The sequence below is a fragment of the Sinocyclocheilus rhinocerous genome, unplaced genomic scaffold, assembly GCF_001515625.1.
Source record: "Sinocyclocheilus rhinocerous isolate Xijiao unplaced genomic scaffold, SAMN03320098_v1.1 scaffold19, whole genome shotgun sequence".
Classification (NCBI taxonomy): Eukaryota; Metazoa; Chordata; class Actinopteri; order Cypriniformes; family Cyprinidae; genus Sinocyclocheilus; species Sinocyclocheilus rhinocerous.
This window is the reverse complement of record NW_015638975.1, coordinates 2,849,645-2,862,616: the sequence shown is the minus strand read 5'-3', so window position 1 is coordinate 2,862,616 and position 12,972 is coordinate 2,849,645. Positions and strand designations below refer to the sequence as shown.

The 12,972-nt window shown below is 37.8% G+C and overlaps 1 protein-coding gene across 1 annotated transcript in view; it reads left to right on the top strand.

The window, feature by feature from the left end:
* The window catches only part of LOC107750550 (pleckstrin homology domain-containing family A member 7-like), a 107,530-nt gene that overhangs the window by 62,515 nt on the left and 32,043 nt on the right, over positions 1-12,972 (top strand). The window contains 3 exon segments of the mRNA XM_016565997.1: positions 4,747-4,922; positions 9,567-9,985; positions 9,988-10,412. Coding sequence (XP_016421483.1) covers positions 4,747-4,922; positions 9,567-9,985; positions 9,988-10,412 — 1,020 coding nt within the window.

The following is a 12,972-nucleotide window of genomic DNA, read 5'->3' as shown; positions in this document are numbered from 1 at the left end:
GTTACCAAAACGTGACGTGTAAACTCTGCTGATCACGGATTGGCCGGAGAGGATCGTCACTACCTGCGTCACTGAACTTGTGACACAAACACAACAGAACCGCTAGATTTAAATCAGCACAGCCAGCGAAGGATCGAACGCAACTGTTTTGAACGAGCGCACTTTTTTTTAACAACCAAAAAGTTTTGTTGTCTGTTGCGGAAGAACAGACGTTCCTCTCGTTGATAGCAGAGGAGCGGATCCAGCGAGAGCTTGATGGGGCGACGCGGAACGAAAAAGTTTTTCAGGAGTCGCAGCAATAGAGGCGGCGCAACTATAACGACATGTGAATAATCCCGCCCACTCTAAAGCGGTACTGAACTGCAGTGGAAACGCAAACGGAGCCGAGCCGTGCCGTGCCATACTGAGCCGTGCCGAGCCGAGACGTACCACGCAGTGGAAAAGCGCCATAATATATTCTTGTCATGGAGATGAAGACCCTCAGACCCTCAAAACGAGCCAAGTTAGAAGCGTCTCATATTTTATATGAATGCATCACATTGTAATATAGTATATTAATACTATATTATTGAAATATATGCAATGTTTGATTAAATGCAACACTAATTAAAAAAATATTGAATTTGATTATTTACAGTTTTTTTTAATCATAGTGCTGATTAGGTAGAGCTTTTTGAGCTTTGTGTTATCTACCAGCATGGTTAAAATGTGGTAAAACACTGTATCTTGCAGCCTCTCATGACTTATTCTTTAAATTTGGAATAGCCCATCTCTTTTTGACTGGTACTGTTCCCCTCGATGTCTGTTATCACAATGCTGTCATCACCAATGCTGCTGTTTGCTCACAGGAATTCACACTGAGCTTCCACCCAACTCGTTCAACAAGTTTTCCACAGTCCTTGTCTCTTTCACAGAGCGGACATGGGAACATCATTATCTAAACCCTTCTCTGAGTGAGGCCTATTTGATGGCAAGTTTCCATTGAGCCTCACAAACTTCCTCCCACTGTTGCAGTCTGGCGGACAGTGAAATAATGTTTAAGAACAGAATATCCCAGAAGGCTTAAAACCATTTCTATTATACCTAATGCTCTGGAAAATCAAGTCTGGCTTAAACCCGTGTACCACAGAGGTGGAAAAAAACAGCATTTTTTTCACTGATAGCTAACCTCTAACTTTGAAATTTGTGTCAAGCTTTGCGTTTTTGCTTAATCTGCCTTGGTCTCCTCCTAAAGCACCTTCTTCAGCCTCTTCTGAAGAACAATACTCCAGGAATGTTTGATCCCATCACTGCAGCTCATTCATTTCCTCCGCTCAGTCATTCTTCCCTATGGGTACACAGTGCATCGTTCAAACTCCATTACCCTGCCCGTATTCCCCAGTGCTGGAATTTGTTTGAATATTGTGCCAGTTTGTTGTGACAACAAAGCTGAATTCTCAGTGGCCATTACTCCTGCAGAAATTATTCTAATATGCTGATTTGGTTTTCAAGAAGCATTTCTTATTATCACCAGTTTTGAAAACAGTTGTGCTGCTATATATTTTATTATGGAAACTGTGACATTAAGTTCAAAAGAACAGCATTGTAACATTTTTAACATTTACTGTCACATTTGATCAATTTATTGCATACTTGCTGAATCAAAGTAGTAATTTCTTTAAATAAAATTAATGACCCCAAACTATTAATGTATAACACATCTGAATTGTTATTCTGTACTATTATGTATGTGTTTAACCAAATGTGAATTTCTCACAGACATTAATGCCAAAGGATAGGTTTTGGCATTAAACAAATGTATGTATGTATGTATGTATGCAGTGTCTTCTTGAATGTTTAACTTAAATATAATTTCTTTCTGAGGAATATTCCAGGTCATTTACAACGTCTAATCTGTGGACAACATTTGTGGCATGTTTTTGAATACCCCAAATATAACTTTGAATTTATAAGATTTGTCCCTTTTAATTGTCCCTCGGACAATTTCTTTTTTTATGTTGGACATAACTTAACATTACAAACACAATAACTTTTTTTTATGGCTGTTCTTTTGCAACAGTTGTATATTTTGTATGTTCTGGCACCCCTGCTTTCATAACAGTTAAACTACAGTTCTGTTTTTGGTCATTTTTCACAACTTTAGGAACATTGCTTTTTGTGCCACAGATGCTGTCCATAGATATTAAGTAGTAAATAACCCAGAATATTCCTTTAACCTCTGAAGGGGTTGAGTGATTGAGCAAATTCCTCTGATTAATTACTGCATATCCCTCTTAGAGAGATAATGCTGAATGAAAGCCCAGGACTAGATGGGTAATCTGAGGTCATTAACTTCTTAAAGACAGGAATGTGAGAAGAATATATATCAGCAGACATGCTTTCCTTCAGCAGCTGATACTTGATATATTATAACAGGCACTGAAATCACTTTTCTCTTGCCCAGGTTTTGTCTCATTGTCATGATAAAATGTGATTAATGCTTATTAGATTTGTGCCTTATAATCCTTTCTGCTATTTTGTTTATTCATATTTGTATGTGTAGATGTGTGCATTTTAAATTGGCACTGAAATCACTTTTCTCTTGCCCAGGTTTTGTCTTCCATTTCTCATTGTTTGTCATGATAAAATGTGATTAATGCTTATTAGATTTGTGCCTTATTTTCCTTTCTGCTATTTTGTTTATTCATATTTGTATGTGTAGATGTGTGCATTTTAAATTAAAAGCATTTTTTAATAGATTAACAATAAAAAAAATTCTCTACGTCCTTACAGATCACTGAAACAAGTATCCTGAGATATGACACGGTTCTGACAGCACTAGGGTCTGTAAACTGCAGAAGAATGCAGGACACTTGTTTAGACAGTCTGTCAATCATTTTGAGTGTTCAGATTTGCAGACATGTTTTTCAGATGACAACGCACACATCATATAGACTTCTCTGGTCAACGCATGTGTGCTATCAGGCAAAGAACTGCAACAAAGTTGATGAGAAAACAGTAGGATAATATGAAGACCTCAGGATCCGATATTGGATATTGGAGGGGCTGCTTTAGCCATTAGTGTGTGACATGCGGGATAATAGATTCCTGGAGAGGCAGAAGAGATGTGCCGTGAGCTGTCAAGTTGTGAATTAAGAGGCACCTTCGATGTAGCCCAAAGGCCGCTGCATTGACTTTCTACAGAATGAGTCAATGTTACCAGATGTAAGATTTGTGTGTGTGTTGTTGTAGAGGTGGAAAGGACAGTCTGCCGCCTGTCTGAATGGGTCTGGGTGGGACTGGCAAAAGCGCTGAGCTGGACTCTGTTTGTAAGCGTTTAGATGTGTGAGTGGTGTCCGTACCCCCATCAGAGAGATTAGACCAACAGTTTCATTTTAGCAGTAGCAGATTTAGTGAACAGAAGGTGCATGGAGCTAGTTTAGCTGGGGGAGGGGGGGGCTGTTAACCCTGGCATTAAACAGAAAATTAACAGCTTTGTTTATGTAAGTATTTGTGTGCATCTTTAATATTGTGTTTTTTTTTTACATTTGTGTGGTGTGTTTGGCATGTACAATTGACTCAAAAGTATTTGAACACTTGTGTGTACACTTGATAACCAAATGAAGAGGGGGAGGGCATGTACAGAGACACTTGTGTGTAAACCTTCTGCTGAAGTAAATTATATGATACTCCTGGAATACGTGAAATAAGTAGAAAAGAATTTCAATCATCTCTCCTCTGCAGGAACGGCTCGGTTTATTGATTTATCATTTGTTTGCTGTGTACTGAAGGTTGGAGTTCAGATCTTCAATGTTGATTTCCTGACATTGATGGGTTTTTATTCTATGGAAGCCTGTTTCTACCTCAGGGTTAAAAAAAGTAAAAGGTTACTGATGTTTTAACTCAAAATAGCGACTTAATGTCCATATAAATTAATTTCTTCCAGTTACAACTTTATTGTTTAGAACTGTGATTTTATACCTCAAAATTGTATGTCCCATATTTGTTTCCCACATTTTTTATGAAAGAAATTAATACTTTTATTCAGCAAGGATGCATTCAACTGATAAAACTGACAGTAAAGACATTTGTAATTTAAAAAAAAGATTTCAATTTTTAAATAACTGCTGTTCTTTAGAACTTTTTTATTAGTCAAAGAATCCAAAGAATCACATATATTAAAATATAAATGGTTATTTTAAAATGTTTTCAATTATTACATTATAATATTTCATTTACTGTTTTACTGTTTTCCAAATAAAAGCAGCCTTGGTAAGTAGGAGACTTCTTTTATAAGGATTATAAAAACTTGCCGACCCAACATTTTTTGAACTGTATTGTATATCTCAAAAATTCGACTTTCTGTCTCACAAAGTTTATTTTAAACTTTCTCTCAGTTATCAGCTTTTATACTCTAAGGCATAATGGGCTTCCATGTTCTGAAGCGTAGTCTGACTGCAGTACAACAATTATTAATTCATTATTTTTCAACAAAAGTCTCAAATGCTTGCACAGTACAGACCACTAGTGCAGATCATTTGACTGAAGTGCATGGTAGTATTTGTAACAATGATAATGTAGTTATCATTGGTTGGTAATCCTCTTAAAGGCCATTTCCTCAGCTTGATGACCAAAATAAACAGACCAGTTGAGCAGGACTCCTGAGCTTGCTATACTGGGGCCTTCTGGTCTGGTGCCTCACGTGCATGTGCAACCTCTATGTATGGTCAGAGCTGATGGTCCCCTCTGTCTCTGTCTCTCCGTCAGGCCTGCCACACGGGAATGCGCTCCTACATTTACAATAAGAATTCTCTGATTGGCTCGCAGGCCGAGCACTGTGGCATGAGGACCTATTTCTTCAGCGCTGACACACAAGAGGACATGAATGGCTGGATCTGGGCCATGAACCAGGCTGCGCTGATGCAGAGCCATGGCGTGAAGAGGTCAGTCACCTCCTGCTGCTGCAAATCTTTTCTCAGGGCTGGTGTCTAGAAACAAGATCAGTATCTCAGAGACCTGGGCACTATATTCCATTAAATACAACAGGATAACCCTTGCTTTATTTATTTATTTTTTCAAATAGTGATTTTATTTGTCAGACATAATACAAACGAGGAAAAGCAGACAGCAAATGCATAACAACATCCAAAATACATCAAAATAAAAAAATATAAAATAATAGACACCGATGGATTGAAAAAAAAAAAGTCCTTGATAAATCTTCCTGATTGTGTTGGATTCATAGAAATACACTGTTTTAATAAATAGGACCTCTGAAAAAACTTTTCTTTTATGCTGACATGGCCAAGACTGAATGGCTGGAGAAAAATAATATTACCCAATAATATCACTGTGTAATATTTTTCACTCCCTCATGGTCCAGTCAAATCCCTGTGGATTTTGTCCATACAGATCCCCCCCACAGATGTCCTTAAAAAAAGTTTCCCTTACATATTCTTTCTCGGAAAAATGTCACATTAAAAAAAGTCAAAAGTTCATTTTTCTTTAAGAACTGGCTTACAATTTTAGACATTTTGAGAAAATAACCCAGTATAGTGCTTTCTCCTCACACTTGAATTTCCTCTATTTAACACTCATTACTGTCACTTAAACTTTATTTTCCTAATTCTTTGATATGATGTTCTTTTGCCTTGGCCTGTATGTAATGTGATGTGATGATTGATATTTCCAGCTATGAGAATTTCATGCACAATAGAAGTGAAGTGGTCTAAATGGTTTCTGCACTACTGTTAAGTTTAATTGATCTAGTGAAGGCTGTCCAATGATGTCAGCCATCTATCAGGGTTCATTCTTGTCATTCTTGTCAAAGCCATTCTTGACTTGGAGCTCCATTCATTTGTATTCAACTCGGGAGGCTGGCATGCACATGCAAAAAAATAAAAATAAAATAAATAAAAACTGTTGTCGTTCACCGTGTACTCAAATTTAAGTTTGGTAAGCTCTGAGCTGCGAATTCCCAAAGCACAAAGATATTAATCTTATAACGGACCTAAAGAGCATCTAAACATCACAAATTTACCTCTTGGCTGAATTCAAAGCATACACAAACCTAAAAATCGCCTGGTTTGCAGTATTTTGGGGTCTAAAGTAATTTTCTAGGCTCAATGTGACTGCAGCTTTGCTCTTTGTGCTGACTTGGTTGTGTATTTGAAATTGCTACTTCTTAACTTTTAAAAAATTAATTATGGGGACAATTTGCTGTCCTCGAAAGTATTTGGATCCTTTTTAAGATAGGCATTAAATTCACTGGAAATGCTAATGGCATTAATAAACTGTAGCTGTATGCTGTGGACTAGTTATTTAAAGGAATAGTTCACCTAAAAATGAAAATTTACTTACCCTCAGGCCATCCACGATGTGGATGATTTTGTTTCTTCATCAGAAAGGATTTGGAGAAATTTATCATTACATCACTTGCTCAGCAATGGATCCTCTGCAGTGAATGGGTGCCATCAGAATGAGAGTCCAAACAGCTGAAAAAACATCACAATAGTCCACAAGTAATCCACATGACTCCAGTCCAGTAGATCTGTTTTGGACTGTTTTCGTTTCTAAATGGTTCTTTATTTTGTGGATTATTGTGATGTTTTTTATCAGCTCTTTGGACTCTCATTCTGATGGCACCCATTCACTGCAGAGAAAACATTGGTGAGAAAGTAATCAAAGGCTAAATTTCTCTAAATCTGTTCTGATGAAGAAACAAATTCATCTACATTCTGGATAGCCTGGGGGTGAGTAAGTTTTCAGCAAATTTAAATTTTTGGGTGAACTATTCCTTTAAGTTCATGTCTGATGTGATGTATAGATCATGGGCACAGCAAAAACAGCATGGTGTACTCACTCATATGCTGCTGTTGTGCTGGTGCAGAGGCACAGTGCCATAGTTGTGTACACTTTGACGCTGCAGCTCTGGGGAGGAGTATCACTGCGGCATGCTGCAGCCAACTGACTGTGGGCCACCAGCCCAGAACACAGCACTCGGACTGGGGCATGATGTTAGTGTGCTGCCCCCATGCTCTTCACTTCCATGAGTGCAGAGAGGGTTTGTCCCTTGGGCTTTCCTTATAGCTGGGTTTTTATAGTATACTTAAAAAAGGAGAGTAGGTGGTTTATAATGTCATCTATGGTTGTAGGGCTAGTGTAGTGGCTGTATTTGTTGGATTTTGTAGGCAAATGCTTTTACACAAGTATGTGGATTGTTGGCAGTGTTGCTATACTTGCCAGTCTGATGCCTGACCACCTGTCTGATCACGATGAGAGGTGAAATGTCAATGTTAGTGCTGCTGTACTGTTTTGAGGTTCCTCTGTCGGCCCTAGATTTGTATGAGGGAGATTTTGAAAGTAATATAACAGTGCCATCTAGGGATAGATTGACAGTATTGCACATGATGACTTTACCTTTATCAATTAGATTTTTAATGTGCTTTGATGCATTTCAAGCTTCCTTTTGAGTTTCATTTGTAAATGTATCATGAATGTGTTTTAAATAATAACTTTTAAAATCATTTCTAAATTAGTGAATGCTTTTGTCAGTTATGTGTTTGGGCTGATCTAGTAAGAAATCGAGTAGCTGAAATGATGACCTTAAATTAACTGATGAAATTAAATTAATTGATACATTATAGGTATGTATTAATTAAGTATACTAAATGGATTTGTTAATTATGCCATATCTGGTCAAATTAGACTAAAATATACTAAAATGATCAGGTTATGCCACCTATCACCTGTGTAGGAAGGAATAATTACTCCAACAAATAAAAAAATCCCTTTTTGAATATTTTGAAACCAAATCTGTCTTCATTTGGGCACAAAAAGAGTTTGGTTTCCACAAAAAAAAAATTAAGCAGTACCTGTTTTCACCATTGATGATAATAAGAATATTTCTTGAGCAAATCAGCATATTAGAATGATTTTTTAATGATCGTGTGACACTGAAGACTAGAGCACTGGGTGAAGGTGCAGAAAGGAGACCCCAAAAGGTCAGTTTTGTGTGTTTGTGCTGTGATAAGGGAAAAAAATGTTAGAAAAGCATACAGGGTTATATGTAATACTCTAATTAAATGATGTAACATTGGGAACTCGAGCCATTGTAGGATTCAGTTCACATATAGATTCTTCTTATGAAGGAGCTCCCACTAGTGGTTATGATGTAAACACACTAAATATTAAAGGGAATGTTTTGTGTTGTAGCAACAGCATTCTTGTTATTACAGTTTTTTTTTTCTTTCTTTCTTTTCTTTTTTTTGTTGTTGTAAAAAACCATCCAGTAATCACATTTACACTATTGCACTTAAAATAAAAGCCCATGGGACATATCTGCATTTTAGCAGAAAAACACCCAGCAAAACAATTTAGCAGTAAAACAATACCTTACCTTTAAGTTTTTTCACTTAAACTTATATCTGTAATATAAATTATAATTAATATTAATATTATTATTATTTGTATAATAGTTAATATATTAGCTATTATTGTTGTTGGTGATTATTAATAATAAAAATAATAATAAATTTGCAGCTCAGACCAGAGTAAAAACATTTTAAAAGAATCAAAAAATAAATGTTTTTACTTTATATAAATACTCTGTATAGCATATGAATGCTAACTGACAGTGGGAAGGACAGAATATTACAGTAAAATAACTTTTTTTTGCGAAATTACAGCCATCCCACTGCTGAGTACACCCTACCTAGACGGACACCACCTCTCCAGCCTAAGTCCGTCATGATGGAGACGTACCAGTCGTTGCCAAAGAGCACTCGCCACCACTCCGGAGGCAGTTCCCCACCAGTGCCCCGCAACCTGCCTAGTGACTACAAGTACGCCCACGACCGTCTTAGTCACTTTCGTATGTCCACTGATGAGCGGATGGCCACTAAAGAGGGCATGGTGTGGCAGCTGTACGAATGGCAGCAGCGCCAACAGTTCCGCCATGGAAGCCCCACTGCACCAATCTACACCGACACACTCATATATTATGTAAACAAAAACTTTTATTTTGGATGCGATTAATCACGATTAATCGTTTGACAGCACTAAATTTAAAATATATTAAAATAAAAAAAAGAAGTTATTTTAAATTGTAACCATGTTTTACATTGCTTTGGTGAGCATAAGATAACTATTTCAAAAACATAAAACATCTTACAGACCTTAATGTTTTGAACAGTAGCATATATAATACAGTATACACAGTAGTGCATGAGTCACATAAGCTTCTTTTATGATGTTTTTATTGTGTAGTAGAAAGCAGCTCAGATGTTATGCTAAATTCTTCTTTTGATGTTCCACAGAAGAAAGAATGCCATATATGTTTGAAATGTCATGCTGCTATTAGGGTAGATTTTGATAGCTAGACAGTCGGTTCAAGGTCAGTTATCTGTACATTGAGTTGTAGATTCAGTTACTGTATAATTCATGCAAAAGTCTAAACTCTCTTCTGTCCTGTTTGCTTCCTAATACTGATACATCATCGGAAATAAGTCTTAAGTTAAATCTCATGTTAAAGGTCAAATATTAACTGTTTGTTTTCTACTATTAAATAACTATCTTTCCTTCCACAGAGAAGCCGAAAGAAGCTTCAAATCTGAGCAGCAAGCAGTCCCTCAGACCAACCATTTCTGCAGCAGCATCCAAAGCTCCTCCCAGGCCGAGGCCCTCCAGCAGACAGCACATGTGGAGGTGGTAGATCTGAGGCCGGAGCGAGATGGGGAGGACTGCTACGTTTACAGCAAGGAATTGATGGAGGATCCTGTTAAAATCTCCTCTGGAGAGTTGGAGATGGAAGGGATTTCCCAATCAGGTGCCCATTCTCGCCCACCTTCCAGAGTGCCCACTCACAGGAACGGGCTGCCCCCCTCGGGCATACCTCCTGATCAGAACGGGAACGTGGTGTATAAGAGGGGTCTCGTCCCCCGTACAGACACAGAGAAAAAGGTGCAAAGGAAAACTGCGCTGGCTCAGGTCGAGCACTGGGTGACTCCGGAGGCAGTTCCCCACCAGTGCCCCGCAACCTGCCTAGTGACTACAAGTACGCCCACGACCGTCTTAGTCACTTTCGTAGTCCCACTGATGAGCGGATGGCCACTAAAGAGGGCATGGTGTGGCAGCTGTACGAATGGCAGCAGCGCCAACAGTTCCGCCATGGAAGCCCCACTGCACCAATCTACACCGGCCCTGACTACATGGACACGTCTGCCTTCAGAGTTACTCTGGAAATGCCACGATCCATATCTGTGCCACCATCACCATGTGACATACCCCCACCTGGCCACCCCTCCAAGTTCTTGTCCCCACGCAGGCCCCACACGCCCTCAGACAGGGTGACGGTGCGCCCGCTGGATGACTTCGCCACCGTGGACACTCCCAGTTTGGGTTCTCCCAGAGGAATATGTTCCCAGATCTCAAAGGTAGGGAACGTGGAGCAGTTCACATAATCTCACAATTTCAAATTAGTTGTGGTGAGTTCTTCTCTTTGTTCAGACCACAGAAGTGTTGACTACCAAAGGCATTAAGGGTTATGGGAAAACCGAGTTTCCATTTACTCAAGCTTTGATTTGGACTTTGTGACAGGATTCACACAGTCTTCACTCAGGGCTTGATTCCCAGGTGCAGTGGGTGTGTTAAAAGAGAGCATTTTTGTTTGTGTGTGTCGCTGAAGATGCTTGTGTGACGAATAGTAGCATCTGCCAGCTACACCCCCCACATGAGAGCGCCGCTCCCAGTGCCACATTCACATGCGGCAGCAGTCATAGAAGCCTCTGTGCCTCTTACAAGTTAACATACTGTCACTACCATTTCTGCTCTGCATACGTCAGGACTCGTGTGAACTCACTAATTACATGCCTCCAACAGAAAGATTCACAGAAGCTGTCAAAAACCAGATAGAAAGAAAAAACAGACCTTCAGTCAATGTGCAGTGATACCACAAAAAAATATACAGCAGAATCTAAAAATCTGCTAGTGAAAATGCTGTAATTATTGTTTCATTACATATTATATTATCAGCATAACAATTAATTGAGAATATAGTATTTTTAGGATGATTAGTGTGATGATTAGCATGAGTTGAGAATGCTTAAAGAGAAAGAATTACCGTATTGTCCCGAATATAAGACGATATTTTTTTCTTGGAAATACATCTGAAAAAACGCGGTCGTCTTATATTCAGGGTCTAGACTTTGACATGTCAATAATACACCCACAACACTAGGTGGCGCCAAATACGCATAAAACGAGTGTGCCATGAAATACGTAATGTAATGCGTGTTGTAAAGATCGCGAGAAAAACAAAAGAAAAAGAAAACCTTACAGCTGCATGAACCGTGACTGTCATGTTAGCCTGATGGCACCAAACTCCCTTTGTGATTTTAAAACGTAAGACAGTACCCAGATTTGAAGACTACAGTAAGATTGAACTTCTACTGTTAATAAGATTTTGGTAGGCTACTATTAGATGGATAGCCTAAATGTCCTAATTCAGATGGGCTACCTCTTTTTTTGTTTTTTTTTAATGGTATATCAAAAAGTGAATATTTTTTAAATGTGATTGTTGGTACATTTTACCAGTTTTTACCATACTTTCAAAACAAAAATTAAAATAGGAAAAATATGCAATATGAAAATAATTGAAGACAAAATGTGTTTTACTGAGAAAAAACAAGATTTGGTTTTTAAAAAGCCTTTTTCCAAAAGGTACATCTGGAAAAAGGGGGGTCGTCTTATAATCAGGGTCGTCTTATATTCGGGCCAATACGGTAGGTTATTTTGAATTTTTTTCCCCAGAGAATCTTGAAAAAAAAAGTATGGCAGTTTCCACAAAAATATTAAGCAGAACTGTTTTCAGCATTGATAATAGTGAGAAATACAGGTGCATCTCAATAAATTAGAATGTCGTGGAAAAGTTAATTTATTTCAGTAATTCAACTCAAATTGTGAAACTCGTGTATTAAATAAATTCAATGCACACAGACTGAAGTAGTTTAAGTCTTTGGTTCTTTTAATTGTGATGATTTTGGCTCACATTTAACAAAAACCCACCAATTCACTATCCCAACAAATTAGAATATGGTGACATGCCAATCAGCTAATCAAATCAAAACACCTGCAAAGGTTTCCTGAGCCCTCAAAATGGTCTCTCAGTTTGGTTCACTAGACTACACAATCATGGGGAAGACTATATATATATTAAATTATAAAAGAACATAAGAGACTTCTTTCATAAACATTAAAAATCTTACCCCAGACTTTTGAACAGTAGTGGGAGAATGGGAAAGTATCTATTTTAGTTGCTGTAACTTGTGACCGTTACAAGTTTTTCTGCATTTCAATCACTTTTTGCCTTCAAGTTTAAACTGTTCTAGAGTTTTTTTTATTTTTTATTATTATATTCAAACATTTAAAAAAAAAAGATATTGCAGTCTCTCAATTAATTGAAAGTCATAAGTACTGCATGTAAAAAAATTAGAAAAGAATAAGAAATGTTCATTTCTACATCAGAACTATATATACAGTATATACAGTGCCTTGCGAAAGTATTGAAACCCCTTCATTTTTTTCATGTTTTGTTATGTTGTAGCCTTATGTTAAACTGCTTTATATTACTTTTTTTCCACATCAATCTACACTCCATACACCATAATTGCAAAGCAAAACAGAACTGTCACAACTTTGCAAATTTATAAAAAATAAAAAAACTGAAATAAGTACATTGCATAGGTATTCAAACCCTTAACTCAGTACTTCGCTGAAGCACCTTTACAGCCTCAAGTATTTTTGGGTATGATGCGACAAGCTTTGCACATGAGCATTTGGCAATTATCTGCCATTCTTCACCTCACCTGTTCACTTCTTAAGCTCTGTCAGGTTGGATGGGGGCAGACACACATTTTCAAGTTTCTCCAGAAATATTTGATTGGGATCAAGCCCAGGCTCTGGCTGGGCCACTCAAGGACATTCACAGAGTTGTCT